The sequence below is a fragment of the Xenopus laevis genome, chromosome 8S (assembly GCF_017654675.1).
Source record: "Xenopus laevis strain J_2021 chromosome 8S, Xenopus_laevis_v10.1, whole genome shotgun sequence".
NCBI classification, from domain to species: domain Eukaryota; kingdom Metazoa; phylum Chordata; class Amphibia; order Anura; family Pipidae; genus Xenopus; species Xenopus laevis.
In genome coordinates, this window is record NC_054386.1 from 9,528,144 (window position 1) to 9,551,968 (window position 23,825).

The 23,825-nt window shown below is 38.7% G+C and overlaps 1 protein-coding gene across 2 annotated transcripts; it reads left to right on the top strand.

The window, feature by feature from the left end:
- The first annotated feature begins 473 nt into the window (after window positions 1-473).
- Window positions 474-19,553, top strand: gpr132.S (G protein-coupled receptor 132 S homeolog). 2 transcript variants are annotated; one of them, XM_018232300.2, is made up of 2 exons: window positions 474-902; window positions 18,248-19,553. In XM_018232300.2, the coding sequence occupies exon 2, from the start codon at window positions 18,264-18,266 to the stop codon at window positions 19,302-19,304; it is 1,041 nt and encodes a 346-aa protein (XP_018087789.1). In that variant the 5' UTR covers window positions 474-902; window positions 18,248-18,263; the 3' UTR covers window positions 19,305-19,553. The 2 variants fall into 2 exon arrangements, with proteins under 2 accessions (XP_018087789.1, XP_041430928.1); XM_041574994.1 differs by lacking the exon at window positions 474-902 and adding an exon at window positions 9,622-9,766.
- The last annotated feature ends 4,272 nt before the right edge of the window (window positions 19,554-23,825 follow it).

Consider the following 23,825-nt stretch of genomic DNA (forward strand, 5'->3'; position numbering starts at 1 on the left):
ATTGACTATCATTTTGCCACAACTTTTTCTTACACTGATTTTTTCAGCTAAACAGCCAATATGTGAGCAACTTCAAATCGCTTTTTTTTCTTTTTAAGGAGTAGTAGGAGGCACAATTGGGTCCTGTGACATTTCTACCAATATTTTATCAAATTGAACTTCAAAAAAGGATATGTTTGGGTTACTTGGGGTACTTTTCCTTTATGTCTTTTTAATAGAATATGCAGCCTTTACTAGGGATGCACCAAATCCAGGATTCAGTTCGGGATTCGGCCAGGATTTGGGCGAATTCTTCTGGCCGCCCTACCAAATCCTAATTTGCATATGCAAATTAGGGATGGGGAGGGAAATTGCCTGACCTTTTTGTGACAAAACAAGGAAGTAAAAAAAAAAATGTCCCCTTCCCACCCCTAATTTGCATATGCAAATTCAGATTTGGCTCGGTATTCGTCCGATTCTTTTGCGAAGGATTTGGGGGGTCCGGCGGAATCCAAAAATAGTGGATTCGGTGCATCCCTAGCCTTTACAGTGTTGATTGTCATGGACCTTTTAATTCTTATTTATAAAATGTATTTCTGGGAACTTTTAACTAACCTTTCAGTTTTTATCATGACAGTTTCAGGTTCTACGCTTTAGAAACATTAATAACAGCTTCCAGTCAGAAAGTCCTTTTATTTTTCTTCTGAATGCAGAATGACTGCAGACTTTGCCTAATGACAGCATGGAAAGTACAGTCACACACTGCACCCTTTTTCATCAAGTCTGTCGGTTCAGAAATAAGCCTGTCTGACTTTGGGGCTTCCTGTTCAGCTCTCGGAATCTGCGACTTCAAGAACAATGCGCTCTAGCTTTCTCGACAAAAACTAAGCTGGAAGAGTGAGAATGCTTTTCATCCTGATATGGTAAGTTTAACCTTCTTTGTTTTAAAAAAAAGAAAGTTCAATACTGAATATTTTATCGCTTGATAGACATTCCGTTATTCTGCGTTTAGTAACATCCAATGATGAGCACTTGTACTTGTACAGACCACATGTTAGGATGTTCTGTTTGCCCCCTGCAAGGAGATACGTGTTGTATTGCTTTTTGCTCTGTTCACACATTTGAGCAATCCTTTATGTTTGTTTTTATAGAATCATACTGCAAAATAATTAGGATGCATTAGAAACAGTGGTCCATGGATCTAATTCTTTGCTTATTCATTTTAAAGAAAACACGTGGTGCTGAGAGAGATATTACTTGCAAGGGCTGCTTGCCCTTTACATTAAAAGAAACCTTAAAAACGTGTTCATTGTAAAGAAAGAGTCTTAACCAAACTTGTACATTTTTTTCTTAGAATTTTGCTAAAGTGTTGGCTTCATGCACAATTGTGGGTATTTCTGTTCTGTCTCTTCTGCTTGGTTGTGACTCACCCCTGCTAAACGGTACAGCTAGGATCCTCCCTTCCTTGACAGCAGCGTTAAAGGAGAAGGAAAGGCTTGGTGCACTTGGGGGGTGCCAAATGTTAGCAGGGGTGGACTGGGCAGGCGGGACACGGGAAAAAACTCGGTGCCAGACCAGGCCAGATACACACCCCTGCTTTTCTTTTTCCTGCATGCGCGCACTTCCGGTGACGTGCACACGCGCTTTCAAGCGCACACAGGTTGTGTAGGGGGGCCCTGAAACTGCAGCCCCGGTAGGCCCCAGGCCCCCGAGTCTGACCCTGAATGTTAGGCACCCCCAAGTGATTGCAGTGACGGAACTACCGGGGGAGCAGGGGGTGCGAGCGGGCCAGGGCCCGCACCCCCTCAGGGCCCCCCGGCAGTCCGTTCGCCACTGAAAATGCGGCCGTATGGAGGGGCGGGGCCTGGATGCGCATCACGCACCAGGGCCCGCCCCCCTCTACGATCGCTACTGAGTGATTGTATTGACTTACCTGAAACACTGGGCCGGTGCTCCTATCAGCAGAAAACTGCACCAGCCCGGGGTTATACCAGTGAGCACCACGGAGCGATTCTCTTCCGTCTTCTGCTTTCTTTGCACGGCTGCACATGCGCAGTAGAATGAAAAGCCAAACTTTAACTAAAAAGTCGGCTATTTCATTATACTGCGCATTCGTCTGCCCCGGGAAATTTGAAGACAGAAAAAGCCAGAAGAGGATCGCTCCGGAGTGCTCACTGGTATAACCCCGGGCCAGTGCAGTTTTCTGCTGATAGGAGCACCGGCCCGGGGTTTCAGGTAAGTAAATACAATCACTTGGGCGTGCCAAACATTTGGTACCCCCAATTGCACAAAGCCTTTCTTTCTTCTTTAAGGGGGCATTGGAAATACCAAGGGCTTTTAGTATACAGAAGTTATATTGTGCAAGTTTAGAGAACTAGTTTTTCATTCCTTTATTATATTGTTTTTACACCTATTGGGCACTGAAATGGCTTGGACTTTAAAAGGAAAAAAAGTGTATTTTGTTTGTACAACATTTCAAATTCTCAGTTAGTATAAATTTATAGACAGGTTTAGTTCCTCATTTTTCTTTCCGCTACATGAGACAGACTAGAAGTTTCCTTCCTGGGGGCATTGCATAACAACAGTTTATATAGTATAGTATAGCTCTTAATGTACAGGTATGGGACCTAATATCCAGAATGCTCTGGGCCTGGGGCTTTCCAGATAATGGCTCTTTCGGTAATTTGGATCGTCATACCTTCAAAGAGGTGGTTCACCTTTAAGTTACATTTTAGTATGTTCTAGGATGGTTAATTCTAAGCAACTTTTCAACTGGCCTTCAATTGATCTTTTTTTTATAGTTTTTGATGTATTTACCTTTTCCTTTTGACTCTTTCCAGCTTTCAAATGGGGGGGGGGTCACTGACCCCATCCTAAAACAAATGCTCTGTAAGGCTACACATTTAGGAGCAGACTTAGACAAAGGTTGAAGTGAAAATTCGAATTAAAAAGAATTAGAATTTCAAACAAATTTTTGTGTACTTCGACTAGGGAATAGTCCAAATTCGATTTGAATTTGAAAGAAATTTGAAAATTCAACATTTATCATGTACTGTCTCTTTAAAATTTCAATTTCGATCATTCGCCATCTGAAACTTGCCGAATTGCTGTTTTAGCCTATGGGGGACCTCCTAGAATCTGGAGTCAGTTGGTGGATTCTGAAAAATCTGAGCTTTTTTTCAGAAAAACTTTGAATCGTACGATTCAAATGCGCTATTACTTCGATTCGTATGATTTAAAGTTGATCGAAAACGGACCTATTCGGCCAAAAAAACCTTTGATTTAATTTTGGTTGGTCTTTTTGAATTCAAATTTTGAAGTTTTTCAAATTAGAAATTTGACCCTTGATAAATCTTATCCCCTTATCGTTACTGCTGCTTTTTATTACTCCTCTTTCTAATCTGGCCTCTCCTATTCATATTCCAGTCTCTTATCCAAATCAATGCATGGTTGCTAGGGTAATTTGGATCCTAGAAACCCCATTGTCAAAACTGCAAACTGGAGAGCTGCTGAATAAAAAAAAAGCTAAATAACTCAAAAACCACAAATAATAAAACAATAAAACCAATTGCAAATATTCTCAGATATTGTCACTCTCTACATCATACTAAAAGTTAATTCAAAGGTGAACAATTCAATACTAAAAAAAATCTAGAAAATCATGTAAACTTTAAATAAACCCAATAGGCTGCTTCCAATAAGGATTAATTATAGGTTTGTGTATAGGTTGGGTCAAGTACAGGGTATTGTTTTATTATTACAAAGAAAAAATATTTTCTTAAAAATTTGGATTATTTGGTAAAATGGAGTCAGCCTACCAGTAATTTGGAGCTTTGCAAGTAAGGGATTTATGGATAACAGGTCCCATACCTGTATAGAGAATCTGAATGTAGTGGCATAGCTTTTATGACTTACGTTACGTTTTACAAATAAAACCTGAGTAGTGATTTAACCCTTAAAAATGAACCTTATGAACTGAATGCCTCTTAATTCTATAACACATACAGCTAGCCATTCAGTTGCTTTATAGGCTTATTTGTTTGTACACAATTTAAAGGAAACTTAAAGCTCACCCCAATGAAGTAGGATATAATAGAATATATATATAATATAATAACACTATGGGGCAGATTTATCAATATTAAAAATTGCTGTTTTTCACAATTTGAAAATATATATATATTTTTTTTTTAGAAAACTGGAAAAGTGGTGAATTAATAACAGAAAAACATTTATTTGAAAAAACCCAAAGCAAATAAAAAACACCACTTTCTACAGTGGTCAATAGGAATGGACAAATTTAAACAATTTTATTATTTCCCAGTTTTTAAAAACATTCTAAATTTTCAGCAACCATTCCATGTTTTTTCTTATAAATGCTATACTCACGAAATAAAAGCTGTGACTGTATTTTCTTTGAAATTAAAAATGAATAAATCGGCCTTCAAAGGTTCTGGTTTCTGGACAAAGCCAAGGCAACCACAGCCCACAGATCTGTACCTCAGAAGCTCCCCATCTTCTTTTCTGCTGATTTACTGCACATGCTCTGTGATGCTGTCACTTACCAGAGCTTAGGGTTTGATTCACAATATACTGTATATTAAAAATACACACAGTGCTAGTAATTCAAATTATCATTACATGACAGTTCAGAAACCAGTTTCTGCATCAGAATTAGAAATCAGCCATGTACATCAGATGTATAAGAAATATAACCTTATTTTTTTCCTGCTTGAAGATTTCCCCACGACTAAGCTTCTCAACATCTGCCCAAAGCACACTGAGCATGTGCAGTGTCACTGACAATCAAAAGAAGATCCAAGATGGGGAGCTCCTGTGGTCAATGTTAAAGGCCTGCCCCATTACTGTTATACTGTAGGGGCAAGAGCTGCTGGAATTCAGGGCTGGTGTAGAAAGTTTAGTAGAAGTAGCATTAAATACAGCTTTTTAGCTTTCTAGCCATATCAAGTTTTAGGTTTTCTATGACCCTAGAAAGAATTTCAATAGCCCTAAGGGGTGCAAAATCATGTTCCTTCGTGCTCATTTAGAAAACATGTCTATCCAGTGTCTTGCTATGCTCTGTACCTCACACTAGATAAAATATCCAGCATATTCTGTCCTTACTGTCTACTATAAAGCAGGTGTCATGTACGGCTCCCTAAATTCCGAGCCTGGTCACATTTTAATCTTCCGCCTTTAGCAGCTGCCTTTAGCCTCGGGAGGAGCCCTCGGCTACTCAGATGCCACCAGGTCTTAACTTGAGAGGAGCAAAGCAAGCGTTCTGAAGGAGCAAAGGGGCACGTTCGTTTTCAAGGTTTAGGATGGAAGGCTACACCAGATTCTCATGGATTAAATGATAAATCGTAGTCAGACAGGCCGGGGTCAGTGCAGGCAGAGTTCAAGGATAGTCAGCCAGGCCGGGGTCAGTGCAGGTAGAGATCAAGGATAGTCAGACAGGCCAGGGTCGGTGCAGGTAGAGATCAAGTATAGTCAGACAGACCAGGGTCGGTGCAGGCAGAGTTCACAGAATGGTCAAGTAGGCAAAGGTCAATATCGGCAGAGTTCAGAATAGTCAGAAAGGGATCAAAAACAGGATATTCACATACAAAATTGCACCCAGGAAACTAATCAGATTAGACCTAACAACAGGCAACGGTCACAAGCCTAAAGCCCCTTTAAATAGTTTGAATTTCGTGCCACGGACTTGATTACGTCACACGCACCGTGTGAAAAACCCAGAAGTGCGCACCACACGTGGAACCACCGGCACAAACGGAGGGTGTCCCTGCCGGCCCCCTAGACCACCAGGGTATGTTACAGCAGGTCACAAGTACAGGGCCCTGACATAGCCTGTATCTGCCAGAGCTTGCTTGCGCTTCTACCCTTTTATGTATCTGTGGCAACAATGGTATTGAAATTACTATTTATGCAACCAACTGACTCATGCTCCCTAAACCTATCATCTGTGGCTGCTAAAGGAGGACATAATAATAACAGCATATAATAATACATTTTATTAATAATAATAATAATGTATAAATAAAAATGTATTAATAATAATAATACATTTTATACCATTTTCTTATCTCCTGGGGCTCAAAGCTCATTGCAGTTTATAGCATAATGATATTATAATAAACAAAGAAGAAAACGTATTTCTAAGCTTTAACATGGTAATAGTTCCAGGGTTTCTACAACAAGCTGCCTCAATAGATGCACCAGGCTTGTGGCAAAAGAACCATATACTCAGGCCCGGACTGAAAATCTGTGGGTTCTGGTAAATGCCAGAGATGCCATAGAAAGTGACTATTAAGTGGGCTGGTGGAAGCTAACTGGGCCTCTCTATACTTGGAATTCCAGGGTCTATTTTGACTTCCAGTCCAGACCTGCTAACCCCCATATGTAATTAAAGGCACTCAGTTAGCCCAGGAGCAATAACAGCCAATAAGATGTTTGCTTTTAAACAGGTGACCAGTAAATGCTGCCTACTGATGGGTTACTGCTTCTGGGCAAACTTAGTACATTACTCTGTAAAGCCGTTAGTAGGGGCACTCCCTGATTGCATATCACTTAGCCTGCTTTTCCAACCCTCTATCTGTAGTTGTAGTATAACCTCCTATACATACTTGTTGTTGGTACTTTTCTTTAAATATATGAAGAATTTAACTAATTTACCATTTTGAATTGGACCAAAACCGAAAAAGAATCAAATACCAGATCCAACCATGACCAGAACAATAGAGTAAAAGATATACAAACTTGGCAAAAAAATACTAAGGACCTTGCTCAATTTCCTGCAACAAACAGCAACAATTTTATCAAATAATGCATTAAGCCCTTTGCTCCCATACTTAGGGGCAGATGTATCAAGGGTCGAATTTCGATGGGTTAAATTGGCTTGAAATTCGACTGGGGAATAGAATCGAATAGGCAATTCGGGCCAATTTACGCGCTGGAGAATGGTCGAATGGGCGAATATTCGCCCGGCGAATAGTCGCACGATCGAATATTCGATCGAAGGATTTTCATTCGATCGAATGATCGATTGAATGCCTTTTTATTCGATCAAAAACTTAGAAAACAAGCCTATGGGACTTTCCACTTTCAAGGCTTTTAAAGCAATTCGGTAGGTTTTAGGTGGCGAAGTAGGCAGTCGAAGTATTTTTAAAAGAGACAGTACTTCGACTATCGAATGGGCGAATAGTCGCAGCGTTTTTGCGCGCGATCTATTCGAATCATTCTACTCAGGCGAATTTACGCCAATTCGATAGTCGAGGAGCACAAAAAACTACTCGAAATTCTCGGTTTTTTCCCTCTATTCATTCACCCGAGCTTGGTGAATGTGCCCCTCAGCTTTCATTCAGTTAATAAAACCGCTGACTATGACTTCAGTTTTAAATCTATAGAATCTCTTTTAGCATTCATATGCAACGGCTGAAGGTTTTTATTCGTTGTATCTGGTATGTGGTATTGGTTTGTGATAACCTTAACCAAATGACATTGCATTCGCAAAACACTTCGTTTATAAGTGTATACGTTACAGAGAACGGAAGACTGTGGTTTACTACTGAGTAATGTGGAATACAACAGTAGAAAGAAATGTCTGGCATCTATTGAGTACAACCCCCCAAGTGGACCATGCTTGGTAAATAAGACCTTATAACATAAAATGTTTTTCTCAGAATTACAAGATTAGCAGGAACTGCCTGTATATGAATGTGAAAACTTAGTATATGAAGTCCATTTATGAGTGGTGAGTTCATAATACAACAGAAACGTTGCTAATCAAAATCTGCAGCTGCTCAATTTACTTTATTTTTCGTGGCTCTGAGCACAGGACATTAAAGGGGTTGTCCGACCAAATCCGCACGGGTTTTTTGGGCTTATTTATGAATACACTTTCCTGAAAATCTTGTTTGCGGGAAAAAAACGTAAAAAAAAAAATCATTTTTTTTTCAGATTTTTCATCCGTTTTTTTCGGATTTTTCACCTGAAAACTCAGAATTTGGCCCAAAAACTTTGGGGTATTGCCAGTGCAATAAAAAAAATCATTGGGACTTCTCCCATTTACTTTGCTGGTCAAGAAATTGCACTGGTGCTCTCAGGCAATTGTCATCCAAAGTGAAGTTTTGAGCTTATTTGTAGCCTACCCACGGAGATGCCCTTGTGACAAAGACCTTGAAATCACTCTGTGTGACATTAATATGAAAAGGAATTAGGTCTTAAATCATCAGTGATGCCAAAGATATTTTTTTTAATGCATTTAAATATAAAGTGCTGTTATCCTGCTCTGGAACACTACTATAGTTTATACAAATTGGCGCTGCTGTGTAGCCAGAAGGGCAGAGACACACGTGGAGATTCAGGGAGATTTAGTCGCCCAGCAACAAATTGCCTCTTCTTCGGGCGACTAATCTCCCCGAAACTACCTTCCCACCGGCGATTTAGATTCTAGCCAGCAGGAAGGCAGTTCGGGAGATAAGTCGGCCGAAGAAGAGGCAATTTGTCGTCGGGTGACTAAATCTCCCTGAATCTCCACGGCACTCTGAGCGCTAAGTTGCCCTCGTGAGGCAACTTTGGGGCAACTTTGGAAAACAAATTGCACTGAGTGCCTCCCCGCTGGCGATTTAGCCCGCAGGAAGGCAGTTCGGGGTAGGGTTGCCACCTGTCCGGTTTTGACACGGACAGCCCGGTATTTTGAAAGGCTTCCCGGGTCAATCAAGGGAATCCTGCACGGTTTTGCTTATTTGGAAAACCGGGCAGGATTCCCTTGATTGACACGGCGATCAGCCAATCGTAGATCGTGTCATAGCCCCACCCCTACATCACAACCACTCTCGTCTACATGACGGCCTTCCCCCTGCCCGGTCTCCGCCATATGGAAAGGTGGCAACTCTAGTTCGGGGAGATTAGTCGCCCGAAGAAGAGTCAATTTTTCCGCCGGGCGACTAATCTCTCTGAATCTCCACGTGTCTCTGCCCTAAGGATAGCCATTAAAGCTAAATAGGGGAAAAGGGCACATTGTTTAAAAAGCTGATAGATAAGCTGTGTAGAATACAAAGGGCTTATTTCTTACACAGGAAGAGAAACAGGTCAAATGGAATTTATGGCTCTCTACAGAACTACAGCCTGAATTTTTTTTCTCATATAAAATAGGGCATTTCTTACCAATGATTAGTTTATTTGTAGGTGCTGGATGAACAGATATACATTTTAAATGCAAATAAAATATGATCACGTTAGTAGTGGGGTATCTTCTCCATGTACTCCATCTAGGTATCTAGACAGTCAAGACAGGATTACTGAGTGCCAGAGGATGGCAGATCTAAACAGCTATATGCCATTTTAGAAAAGTGTAAATACAAGAATATAGACTATACTGAAAGCATTTTGGCAAATTTTTTTTGTCCTTTAATGTTACGTCAAAGACTTTTGCTGGTGGCCTTTTTTTCTTGACTTCTGCTGGTTCCATTGGGACATGCTTGTGTCAGCGAAGGTTTGAATTTGCATTCCAGATGGTAGTGATGCTGTGACATGAGAACCTAGTATACTGATATTTCATGATTGCATGGCTGTCACTTGCACTGTCTCACAGGAGAGAGGGGAAGCAGAGACTGCTCATTTGTCAGAGATTTAAAAGAGGAAGTAGCGGTAGAGGAATATGATTTGAAGTAAGGGTGGGGTTCTGAGAAACAATTGAAAAGAAAACCCTATCAGGTTAATCTTCAAATAACTAAAATGATTCTACTGAAGGAATAGGAAAACCTTTCTGCAAACTGAAACAAAGGTATGATAAATGATATATATATGCTATACTGTATATGCAATGAGAAGAAGAAAAAATGAGCATTTTACCTTTGCAAATATTTAATAATAAAGTAGCACCTTATCTGCTAGAGAAAAAATCAATCAGAAATCAAAAGTAAAGACCTGATCGTACTGGTGCACCTAACTGTCTTAGTAATCAGCCCCTGGGTGTTTTATATTTTTTATTATTTTTGATCCACCTTCAAGCAGGTCCTTTGAAGAATGCAACACATACAGTATAGAGAGAGAGAGAGAGAGAGAGAGAGAGACAGAGAGAGAGACAGACAGAGACAGACAGAGAGAAAGAAAAGAGGAAGAACCACGGAGAAGCACTGTTCGGAAAGTATATAGCAAGGTTGCCCAGGTGCTGGTAAATAAAGTGATGACATAGTGCCACACTTAACGGGAGCAGGAATGTGCTATATATAGATATAGGATCCATTGTCTGGAAACCCATTATCCAGAAAGCTCCAAATTACAGAAAGGTTGACTCCCATAGACTCCATTTTATCCAAATAATCCACATATTTCAAAATAATTTCCTGTAATAGTAAAACAGTAGCTTGTATTTGATCCCAACTAAAGTATAATTCATCCTTATTGGAAGCAAATCCAGCCTATTGGGTTTATTTAATGTTTAAATGATTTTCTAGTAGACTTAAGGTATGAAGATCCAAATTACAGAAAGATCCATTACCCGGAAAACCCCAGGTCCCGAGCATTCTGGATAACAGGTCGCATACCTGTATCTACAACCATTAATTCACAAAGCAATTATCCTGTACCATTTGAAAGTAAAACTGGACAAGAATTATCCTCTTAAATGTTTGCTTTGCTAAACATAAATGATAAACTAAATGAAAATTTTTTTATGTACTCATAAGTATATATATATATATACATATATAATTTTCAATATATATATGTTTTTACCATGATTTTTGCTTACTCTTGCTGAAAAGGTACTTGACTGGGACTATTAGGGGCAGATTTACATATGGTCGAATATCGGGGGTTAATTAACCCTCGATATTCAACTGCCGAATGTAAATCCTTCGTCTTAGATTGAATGATTAAATCCTTCAATTTCGATTCGATTTGAAGTCGTAGCCGAAGGTCGAAGTAGACAATTCGATGGTCGAAGTAGCCAAAAAAAATATTCGAAATTCAAAGTTTTTTTTATTCTATTCCTTCACTCGAGCTAAGTAAATGGGCCCCTTAATGTCATGTTACACACGCATCATTTGTTTCATGGTTTGCTTTCCTTGTTTTGTTCCATCTCCCCTCCTGTTATCCCCTCTGATCTCTGTCCGTTTGGTTTACTCCACTTGTCCAGTAGTATATTGCTAGAGTAGTTCATATTATAATGTTTTGATCTATCCGGATGTTTACTGTTGTCAAGATCTTCATATTGATCTTCTGATTGAGTTCAACTGTCTGCTGACAATCCTGAGGTTGAAAAGTTATTGCTGTCTCAAGAAAACTGGATAAGTTAAAGAGATGACACTTTCCTTGTTTAGAAAGGGAGGCAGAACAATTACACTCTTTTAAAATGAAAAACGAACCCATACAGAGCTGTCCATTATTCCCTCTACTTTTAGTTCTCTCTCTTTTTAATAACTTTCATGGCATTCGTGGTTTTATAGAAAACTGTTTTTTGGTTTCAAAAAGCTCTACTACTGCTAAAATTCAACCTTTAATAAATGGACCTATAAGTGAAATGCGATAACTTAAATTATAATCAAGTTTTGTCACCAATATGGATTTATGCAGCTACCTTGTATCAAGTACAAGGTACTGTTTTATAATTACAGAGAAAAAGGAAATCGCAAAAAAATTGAATTATTTGCTTAAAATGGATTCCATAAGAGATGGTATTCTTGTAACCATAGTTCTCTGGATGTTGGTTTTCTGAGAGTGGCTAGTTGCCAAATTAGTAAACAGTATTTCCAGTGTTCCCACAGAGAATTGCATGAATAAGCACAGCAGACTTTCAGAATAAGAATTACACACTAACCTAATTTTAATGACTAGCAATGGAAGTGATGCAATCTCAATGCATTTGTTATGCATCAGTAACAATTTCAGTGGCTGCCAACCTTTACCAGCTTACTGCCCCAACGTAAAGGTTCAGCATCGGTAATGATCCAGGCATTCAACCTTGTCACAGAAGCTCACCATCTTGGATTTTGATAAAAGTGTCTGTGATATGCTCAGTGTGCTCTGGACAGCTGCTGAGAAACTGATGCTACAGGGCTGATTATTCTGATGCTATTCTGGAGCATGTGCAGTAAATCATCAGAAAAGAAAATTGGGAGGCACTGGGACATATTTAAAGGCACAGATCTTCCCTAAAGGGCTGTGGTTGGTACAGAATCCCAAAACATAATGCACAACATTTCTTCCCTACTCCTTTAGTTAAGCTTTAGATGTCCTTTAATACAGAATTTATTCCAATAATAACTGCGCTCCACTTCTGCTTCCATCATAGGAGCAGATTCACTAACCCAGCACACCCTTCGCCAGCACAAATGCGCTCAGACTACGCTAATTCACTAATATGTGGAGTTTTATCCTGGGCGCTGAACGCTGGCGACTTTTCGCTTGCATTACTTCGGCAGTGCGAGCATTTAAAAGAGAAGATGCACTAGCGTTCATTTCTGCCTAGCAGAAAGCGATTGGCGCCTGCGCCTGTTAGTAAATTGCCGATGTCCCTGCGGGTGGCAATGCTGGCGAAAAGTCGCTATGTTAGCCACTTCACTCTTTAGTAAATCTACCCCATAAAGTTTAAAACAGAGGTTGCATCTGATTCAATGAACATAAAAGTCTGGTGTGGCTACTAGGGTTGCCACCTTTTATAAAAAAATTTACCGGCTGCCGGGGGCGGGGCCTCAAAAGGATGGGACGTGATGTCAAAAGGGGCGGGGCCACGCCACGGACACTAGAAGAGGCAAAAGAAAAGGAAAGTTTACAGGGGATTGGGGGCGGGCCGAGGGGTCTTTTTAAAGGTATTACAATTTTACCGGCAGTTACATTGCCGGTAAATTTGTAATACCGGCCCCGGCCTTGGCAGGTATTTTACCGGCTAGGCCGGTAAAATACCGGCTGGGTGGCAACCCTAGTGGCTACCCTCGTACTACTGCTAGGTCCAGGTTGGTGGTAAGCTCCAGGGATTCCCCAACATAATTAGATGCAAGTATGCCCAGTTCATCAGAATAGGGAGTATGGACACACAGGCAACCATGTAGAATTGTAAGAGCATGTTTGGACACATGCCTATGCCTATGACTAAGGAATTGAATCCCGAAACGCGTAAGGCGTGATATCTCTCCAGAAGAATGCAATAAACCAGCTTTCTGCTTAATCGGAGTGCCGTCCTTTCTTTGGGTCTGATGTACGTTTGAGCAGTGGGGACGCTTTGGACTGAGCACCCGACGAGGAATAAAGGAACAGTTTTAGGGTAGGTGTGCTTAGAGCGTCCCTTCGTTTGGATTGACATGTTTGGACACAAGCACCTTGATGAATGCACTCTCCATTGTGTCTAATTTATAGCACTCACACTTGTAACTGCAGGTCATACTAAAGGCTTAAGCATAAGCGACCTTAGAGCATCAAGTGGAAAATGAAAAAGAAAAAATCCTGACAATATGTAATAAGTACAGCTCAGTAATTGGACAACATCTAAATCATCATTAAACAAAGTGAAATTGAAGTGGAGAAGCTAAAAGACTTGACTGGAGAAAATTAAACTGCAAACTCCGCCAGGGTATAGGAAACTCATCCACCAGAATCAATTCAATAAAATCTGATAATGATCCACATTGTCATGAAATCATATTCAAAGAGTGTCTTTTTTTAATGAACATTAGCCTCTGTTGAGATTTTGAGGGTCAGATCAACTATAACTAAGTCTGTAGTGTGTTTTTGACAAAATGAATCTCGTTTTTTTACTTTCAGTGGTTTACAGCATCTTTTCTGTTCTGTTTTGTCCCTTTCCTACTTCCGCTGCAGTCTGCTTCTCACACTACTATTAAGTCGCTCGGGTATCTGACTTTATTTCTTTGAATGTCAGACTATGTGAGACTTACGAGAGGTAAAACAGAAAGGTTCATCAATTCCAACGGAAACTTACTCAGATAACTTTACAAAAATTACAAATGTCTTTGTATGTACAGACCAGTTTCACTTGCCTTATCTACGTCAATCCTTAAATAGCAATGTATACCTATAGAATAGGATCGGACTGTCTAATTCTATCAATCTCCCTGCTGGTGCTACATTCCTACCAGTACTTAGGGGCCGATTCACTAAATTCGAGTGAAGGATTCGAAGTAAAAAAACTTCGAATTTCGAAGTATTTTTTGGGCTACTTCGACCATCGAATGGGCTACTTCGACTACGACTTTGAATCGAAGGATTCAAACTAAAAATCGTTCGACTATTCGATAGTCGAAGTACTGTCTCTTTAAAAAAAACTTCGACCCCCTAGTTCAGCAGCTAAAAGCTACCGAAGTCAATGTTAGACTATGGGGACCTTCCCCATAGGCTTTCCTAAGTTTTTTTGATCGAAGGATATTCCTTCGATCGTTGGATTAAAATCCTTCGAATCGTTCCTCGAATCCTCTGTGAAGTTTGAACGATAAAGATAAAAATCATTAAGGGGCCGATTCACTAACTTCGAGTGAAGGATTCGAAGTAAAAAAACTTCGAATTTCGAAGTGTTTTTTGGGCTACTTCGACGATCGAATGGGCTACTACGACCTTCGACTACGACTACGACTTTGAATCGAAGGATTCGAACTAAAAATCGTTCGACTATTCGACCATTCAATAGTCGAAGTACTGTCTCTTTAAGAAAAAACTTCGACCCCCTAGTTCGCATCTAAAAGCTACCGAACTCAATGTTAGCCTATGGGGAAGGTCCCCATAGGCTTTCCTAAGTTTTTTTGATCGAAGGATATTCCTTCGATCGTTGGATTAAAATCCTTCGAATCGTTCGATTCGAAGGATTTTATCGTTCGATTCTAAGGATTTTATCGTTCGAGCAAAGGAATAATCCTTTGATCATTCGATCGCACTATTTGCGCTAAAATCCTTCGACTTCGATATCCGAAGTCGAAGGGTTTTAATTCCCGGTCGAATATCGAGGGTTAATTAACCCTCGATATTCGACCCTTTGTGAATCGGCCCCTAAGTGGGGCAGATTTATTATATATTGAACTAGGGATTTCCAGCTGCTCGAAAAGTTACTGACATTTTTCTTAAAGTGTTTCATGAATTAGCAAATGTAGTAAAGCACACAAATCTGACAATTCATGCAACGCTGAGCTCTAATACCCTTCTTACCCTTCAGAATTGTTATTCCCCAAAGTAAATTGCAAGGGGAAATAATGGTACAGAAAACTTTTTTTCATGTTTCACTGCATCCTTCCAACAATTTTTTCCACATTCAAATGCATCCTTCCTGCAAGTCAAAATACATTGTTTATATGTATGTATATTTTGTGCTACTTATGTAAGCAGCCATGTACAGCACAATAATACATTTTGGGATAAGCAGTCAATATACAGGTATGGAATCTGTTATTCAGAAATCCATTATCCAGAATGCTCCGAATTACAGATAAGTAATCTCCCATTATAATCATATAATACAAAATTTTAAAAACAATTTCCTTTTTCTCTGTAATAATAAAACAGTAGCTTGTACTTGAGCCAAACTAAGATATAATTAATCCTTATTTAAAGCAAAATCGGTCTATTGGGTATTATTTAGGGGCATATTTATCAATGGTCGAATTCCAAATTGAAAAAACTTCGAAATTCTAATTCAAAAACGTAATTAAGTCAAAGGTTTTTTGGGTCGAATAGGTCTTTTTTTCCATGGAATAGGTCCGTATTCAGCTGAATTTGAATTGTTCAAATCGAAGGAATAGCGCATTCAATCGAATTCGATTGGAAGTTTTTCATAAAAAAACTAACATTTTTCAAAGTCCACCAATTGACTCCAAATAGGTTCTAAGAGGTCCCCCATAGGCTAAAACAGCAATTCGGTAGGTTTTAGATGGCGAATGGTCGAAGTTTCAAAGAGACAGTACATGATAAATTTCGATATTCGAATTTAATCAAATTTGGACTATTCCCTAGTTGAAGTACACAAAAATAGCTCGAAATTCGAATTTTTTCAATTCAAAAATTCATCTCAACCTTTGATAAATCTGCCCCTTAATGTTTACATGATTTTCTAGTAGACTTAAGGTATGAAGATTCAAATTACAGAAAGATCCGTTATCCGGAAACCCCCAGGTCCCGAGCATTCTGGATAACAGGTCCCATACCTGTAATAATAAATACAAAATACAATTGAAGTGCTAACTGTTAAATAGATATGAGGAAGGAGGTCCCTGCCCCGTAGAGCTTACAATTTAAATGGGTTAAATATCGGAAAGAACTAGAAGGGTCAGTATTTCTATATTAGTTACCACTCAGTAAAAAATATTGATCTGTTGTTAAATGGCCCCTAAAGTCTGAAGTTAAAATTTGCTAATAATTCATTACACAAAAAGATCAAACTAAATGGTGAAATTAGGATTATTAGGGGATTACTTTTCAGATTTTGGTGTTAATCTGAAAATGTTCAGTGCCATGTACAAAATATGATAACTAGCATTATAATAGCTTTTTAAGGTTAGCTGCACCAGCATGCCCCACGTATAAACAATGACTGACTGCCCCCTAGCAGTAAAAAAAGAAAAATGTAAATTGCATATCCTGCCAGTAAATGCCATATGTGAAATGTAAAAATTACTAGAATTTCAGAATGCAAGCGGATGTTTCTATTTTTAAGCTTTGTATCCTTATTATGTAATTATTTTATTTCCTCTTGGTGATAACTAGTAAAGACTTATAGTAGAAAAGAGCTTTTCTGAACTGGTAAGCCCCCATTCACTGGTATATATTTAATACAGGTCTGGGACCTGTTATCCAGAATGCTCGGGACCTGGGGTTTTCCGGATAACGGATCTTTCCGTAATTTGGGTCTTCATGCCTTAAGTCTACTAGAAATTAATTTAAACATTAAATAAACCCAATAGACTAATTAAGGATTAATTATAGCTTAGTTGGGATCAAGTACAAGCTACGGTTTTATTACACAGAAAAAGGAAATCATTTGTAAAAATTTGGATTATTTGGATAAAATGGAGTCTATGGGAGACAGCCATTCCGTAATTCGGAGCTTTCTGGATGTCGGCTTTCCAGATAAGGCATCCTTTACCTGCACAGTGTTTGTATATTTCTGTATAGTTTGTAGTGCATAACTGTTACACATTTTAGTTCCCAAAATCACAGGTTCCCACCAGTGCTTTTATGGGAGAAACAAAAAGTAGTTTTTTATGATTCGTAATTGTAGTAAGAATTAACCCAGCACACACCAGGGGGCAGATTTACTAAAGGGCAAAGTGACTAACGCTGGCGAAGATTTGCCAGCGTTACTGTTTTCAGGGACTTTGCATATTTACTAACAGGCGCAGGCATCACTTAGCTGGTAAACGAGATAGACGATAGCTGCGATTTGCACTCTATCGCCAGGCGAACTTTCACTGTGGCGAATGGATGTTACTCTGCAAATTCAAAAAAGATGTGAATTTTACTGAACCTCTTTCACCAGACTTGCCTTCACCAGCTCAGACCAGAAGTGCATTGGAGTGCATAGATCTTCCTCATTCTTCTGTTACTTGCATCATATTTTTAGTGGAAAAAGTTTCCACTAAAGTCCCAAAAAACGCTGGCGTCTTTTTCTTTTTTCAGAGTGATAGGCTGCAAAAGTCCTTAAAAATGACATCAAGGGCAGACAGCAATACAGCAGGAACAATAGACAGGCCGAAGTCTGGATATGTAGCGAAGATTCAGTCGAGAACAAGCAAAGGTCATACACAGGAGTCAATACAGAAAGTTTGTATTGATAGGCTTTCAGGGATAAACCGCGATAACCAGGCACAGATAAGATATAAAAATAAGTTTAAATACCTTAAGCCTGCGTAAAGACGCCAGCGTCACGGCATTCAGCACCGTAACACGCGCGCCGGTGTCAGTCAGAATGCGTTCCTTGTTGCGAGCGCCTGCGTCTCGACACCCGTGACATCAGAGCCACCGGGAGATGCCGCACTGAGGAACCCCTTCGGTAAATATTCTTACACTGGGCAACAAGAAATCTATTTACCAGTCCCACTGTTAGTAAACAACTAATAGCACCAATGTATCTTGTTTTTTTCCCCTAAGGGCTGCTTTATAGTGTTAATCCTATATTTTGCCAGAAACAGACTTCTTTATTTACTCTATGAATGTAAAGTACAACTTGCTTTAGCTAATGAGATCCCTGACATTAGTCTATTGATATGGTATGATACGGTTCTTCTTGAACTTTCAAATATCACATTCTTTGCCTTTTCTTTTTTTACAGAAGCTGGTAATGAAACATGGGCACCAATGCTTCAAACCAGACATGGACTTCCAACCTAATAGGAAATTCAAGTTTTTGCAATCCGGCATACAACGAGAGTGTCCACTTTGTTACGGCGATGTACAGTGTTGTTTTGGTGATTGGATTCCCAGCAAACATATTAACATTGTGGTTAACAATACTGCAGATACGTAGAAAAAATGTACTGGCCGTCTATCTGTTCAGTCTCTCATTAAGTGAATTAATGTACTTGGGGACTTTGCCTCTCTGGATCCTTTATGTGAAGAATGACCACAAATGGGAATGGGGTGCTTTGGCTTGCAAGATCACTGGGTACATCTTCTTCAACAACATATACATAAGCATATTCCTGCTGTGCTGTATTTCTCTAGACCGATTCTTGGCAGTTCAGTACTCCTTGGAATCCCGAGGTGTAAGACGTCAGAGAATAGCCACAATTGTAACTGTTGGTCTATGTTTAACTGTAGCACTGGTTCACTCTCCTGCATTCATTATAAAAGAGGGAGACACAGAAGAACAATCGACCTGCTTTGAAACACTGCCAATGCCTCGGATGATTGCTAATTTCTATTTTGCTCGATTTATCATTGGCTTTTTAATACCTTTAACGGTTGTCATGTTCGCAAACTGCAGCATAAAAAGAAAGATCCAAATCAGCGACAGTTTCTCACACCACCAAAAGTTCAAAGTAAAGTGTTTGTCAATAGCTGTAATAACCATATTTATGATTTGCTTTGCCCCTTATCATCTTGTTCTCCTCATTAGGGCCATAGCGTTTGTTGTGAACCCAGAAAACTCCTGCCCCTTTGAGGAGAATATTTACACATATAACGCAGTGCTCCTGTGCCTAGTCACGGTAAATAGTGTGGCTGATCCGTTTATCTATGTGCTGGTCAGTGAAAATGTGAGAAAGGACATCTGCAGAGGTCTACGGACATGGAGAAGGCAACTGTCGACATCTGTCAAAAGTGACAATAGCAATTACCCTCACGTTCACAGCTCTAAAGAACTCCAAATGGAGAATTCTTCGGCGTAACCTGCACAGCTTTTATAACCTCAAAACTGCCAGAAAGTACTTTTAATGGAATGGAAATAGCCTTTTTAAGACTTGCTTGATAATATCTAACTTGGACTGCTTGGAACGAACATGTACTAGGCGGTAAATAGTGTCCAATAGTGGGGTGTGATTCACTTCAGTAACTTACGGAAACCAAGGGGTTGTTCACCCTTAAAGGGGACCTGTCACCCAAACATAAAAAGCTGTATAATAAAAGTCCTTTTCAAATTAAACATGAAGCCCAAATTATGGCTTTTAAAAAAAACTCCATAGCTGTTATAAACTCTTTTAAAATTCTCAGCTGTCAATCATATATCGCCTGCCCCTCCTCTATGCCTTAGGCATAGAGGCGGGGCATATAATTACTTTCACTTTCCATTCTGCATTTCCTACATGTCACTGCCCTCTTCACATTCCCCTTCCCGCCTCACCATTTAATTGTGCAGCCAGTGCATGGGCATACGCATCAGGTGCCCCATTCTGGTGCATAAACAAGATTTTGGCATGATGCAAAGCTTGTCCTAATAGCAGTGTCCTCAAAATGGCTGCTGCCTGCTTGCTGTGATTGTGAATTCCACGACTTAACAAAACACGATTGAAATCATTTATAAAGTGTAACTGAAGTTTATTTTGCTTGACTAACATCATAAAATAGGATTTGGAATTTATTTTCTAGGGTGACAGGTCCCATTTTAATTAATTTTTAGTCTGATGCAGAGAGTGATATTCTGAGACAATCTGTAATTGTTTTTCATTTTTGATAATTTGATTATTTGGATTATTTGTGAGTTATTTATCTTTTTATTCAGCAGCTCTCCAGTTTTCAGTTTCAGCAATCTTGCTGCTAGGGTCCAAATTATTCTAGCAACCTTGCAGTGACTTGAATAAGACACTGGAATATGAAAAGGAGAGGGCCTGAATAGAAAGATGAGTAATACAAAGTAGCAATAACAATGAATGTGTAGCCTTACAGAGCATTTGTTTTTAATATGGGGTCAGTGACCCCCATGTGAAAGCTGGACAGAGTAAAAAATTCAAAAACTATCAAAAATAAATATTGAAGATCAATTTAAAAGTAACTTAGAATTAGCCATTCTATAACATACTAAAAGTTAACTTAAATGTGAACCACCCCTTTAACTTTCATTATTATGACTGCTTAGCTAATTGGTATGGGATACAGCAGAGGAGCAAATCTGCAGAGAGCGAATAAGCCAGCTTCATTTAATATAAAGAATACAAAAGCTTTTTATTTATCAGTTTCTACCAATGTATACATTATATATATGTATTTATTAAGCATGCAAGTGTGAAATAATTTAAGACGTCATGCCAAATATCTGTTAACAGGATTCAAGAATGATAATAAATCAATTTTAAACCAAAGCTTAAAACAAATTGACCCATAACATGTGGTTTATTTACTGCACAGAAAAAAAGCTCAGTTGTAAAGGATCCTGTTTAGAAAACTAGGATATTTTTACATATAGCATTCTGCTTGTACACACACTCACATGAAAACTTGAGCTGCCATGTTCATAGGGTGCCAATTTTCTGTCTTTTCTAGCACTTCTAGGGGGTTATTTACTAAACTCTGAATGCAAAAATCATGAAAAACTTTTTTTTTTAATAAAATCGGATTTGTGAAAAATCACAAATTTTTAAAAAAAAATATATTAAACCCCGAGGATGGAAAAGTCTGAATCAGAAAATCCGGCATCTCAGACCTGTCGAGGTTGCATATAAGTCAATGGGAGAAGTCCCAGTGATCTTTTGATGTGCGCTGGGTTTCATGAAATACCCCAAAGTTATCTGAGTTTTCTGGCAAAAATCTGAGTTTTCGGGTGAAAAAATTTGATGAAAAATCCGAAAAAAACATGAAAATCAGATTTTTTCCAGTAAAGCAAATTTTCAGGAAAGGGTAATAATAGATAAGCGTAAAAAAACCCGAGCGGATTTGATTGGAGTTTGTAGCAGAAAATATTGAGATAAATTCAGACTTTGATAAATAACCCCTCTAGTATAGTGATTGTAGAGAATTTTAAAATGCAACTAATGGTAAATCATCTATATGTACTGTTGTTAATAATACAGACCTACATTTTTCTTTGGGGCAGTACCTAGATATCCCTTTTGGACTGTATATTCATGGAAACCCCACCAAATAAGTCCAAACTGGGCACGGCGTTACCCAAGCCATCTGTTCTTCAGAAGAGGAACTAAGAAGTTCTGGATGTAATGCTTTAATGACACTACTTCGCCTATAATTTACATGTGCAAATTAGGATTCGGATTTGGTTCGGCCAGGGACAAGGATTCGCGCCGAATCCGAATCCTGCTGAAAAAGGCCGAATCCCAAACCGAATCCTGGATTCGGTGCATCCCTACTGTTAAGTATCAGCAAGACAAAAATCTACTTCTAGCTCTAGTAGATTGTTCATTTGGGAAGGACCTTCTTTACCACTTATATTGGTTATCAGATATTGTTTTTTGCATGCTCAATGCACTCATTTATTGTACAATTATGTAAACTATGTTGGTGCTTTGTAAATACATATTATTATTGTTGTTATTATTATTATTATTATTAATAACAATAATAATAGTATTAAGGCAATTATCACACCGAGGTAGTGAAAAATAACAAAGTAAGAAAGTACCTATTTATACAAAAAAAAGTGAATTAAAAACCCACATATACATTCAAATAAAACTCAGAAGGCACAAGTATATAAATATGTCAGACCTTCATCTTGTCAAAAAGTACACAGGAAACATTTTACCTGGGAGTTCTGAAAATACCAATTTTGTCCACAGGGTGTCAGTATTTTCTTGTTCATCCTTTTTCCATCTCCAAAATCAAGCTGAAAACAACAAAACTATTCTCAACCATCATAAACTTTACTGTAACACAAATACATTGGGGGACTGCTTAAAAATCGAGTGGCCGTTTTTTTTCTCATTTCGATGAAAAATCATGGACGTGGAAAAACAGCGCAAGTATATTCTGAAACCGTAATAGTTACAATTGATTAAAGGGGAAAAAAACGTGAAATATCACCAGAAAAAAACCCCCAAGAATGAGACCTAGCATCAAAATAGTTTCAATTCCCACATGGAGTTTGCAGCATTGCTGAAGCAAACACAGTTTTACAGTGAAGGTAGGTACAATATTTTTAAATGCATACAAATCTTTTGTTTGTTTGGTGTTACTGGTCATTTAAAAGGCAATTGTGTTAAAGGGGACCTTTTGCAAGAATGAAAAAGTAATAAAAGCTTCATCATACTGCAATAAGAAGATTTTATAAATATAATTAAATATTCTGACCTGTTTCTAAAATGATAAAGTTACTCTTCATTTTCCCCCTCTCAGCATCTCTTCATTCTCTCCTTAAGCAGCAGTTGGGTGTCAGATATTCATTGACAGTTAGATCCAATATATCTTATAGGGGGGCTTCCTTTTGCCTAGAAGATGTTTTAGAGCTCACTCTATTAAAATCAACCAACATCATGTCTCTCTACATGCAGGATTTGTGCAAAAGGCAGTTATTTTGTTAGATTTTGTTTATACTGGAATTAAAATCACCAGAGATGTTATCTCCTTTCATGTAGTATTTGTGCCAAAGTCATTTTGTTTGTTTTGGAAGCAGATATTTGAGTGAGAGTTAATACACCTGCTAAAAAAGGACCCCCCCCCCAAAAAAAAAATATGTTCGATCTGTCAATGAAAATCTGTCATCCAACTCCTGCAAGAAAACAGAATGGAGAGAAACAGATACTGAGAGGGAGGTAGTAAAGTTAAAACTGATTATTTCATACACGTTACAGAATTTTTAATCGATTGTATTTAGAAAGTTCTTTGTTTTAGTGTGATGAAGTGTATTTTAAATGTTGATTTTTGCTATAGTTACCCTTTAAGGCAATGCCACTCAGCCCTTAGGGAATATATATCTGTAGGCAATATTTGGACATATTTAGCAATGCCTGTGTATGTAATAAGTGTAATAGACTGGATGGAAAGGGAACACTCGTAAGAAATGAAAGTTGTTATGTCCTGACTGATAAACCATCACCTTTCATTAAAGGGGTTGTTCATCTTTAAAGTAACTGTTAGTATGATGTAGAGAGGGATATTCTGAGACAATTTATCCCTGATTTAATTGTGTAGTCAGGACATGGGGATGGACATCGGGTCCCCCATTCTGGTGCACAAACAAGATTCTGAGATGATACAAGACTTACTTGCCTTAATAACAGTGTCCACAAATAGCTCCTGCCTGCTTGTTATAATTAGGAATTTCCAGACTGAAGGAAACAAGATTCAAATAATTTATATAGTGTAATTAAAGTTCATTTTGCCTGACTTATTTCCAGCGCCGATTCTGGGGCTGCTGCCGCCCCCCTCCTCTACAGCTCCGCGCTTTAAAATTAAGGTCTGAGCGGGTCTAAGGAGGCAGTATCTGTAGTACATTAAGCGCAATGGCGCTCTCTGCACTAGCG

Coding starts and splice junctions, on each gene's coding strand:
- gpr132.S (XM_018232300.2), top strand. CDS start 18,264: ATGGGCACCAATGCTTCAAACCAGACATGGACTTCCAACCTAATAGGA.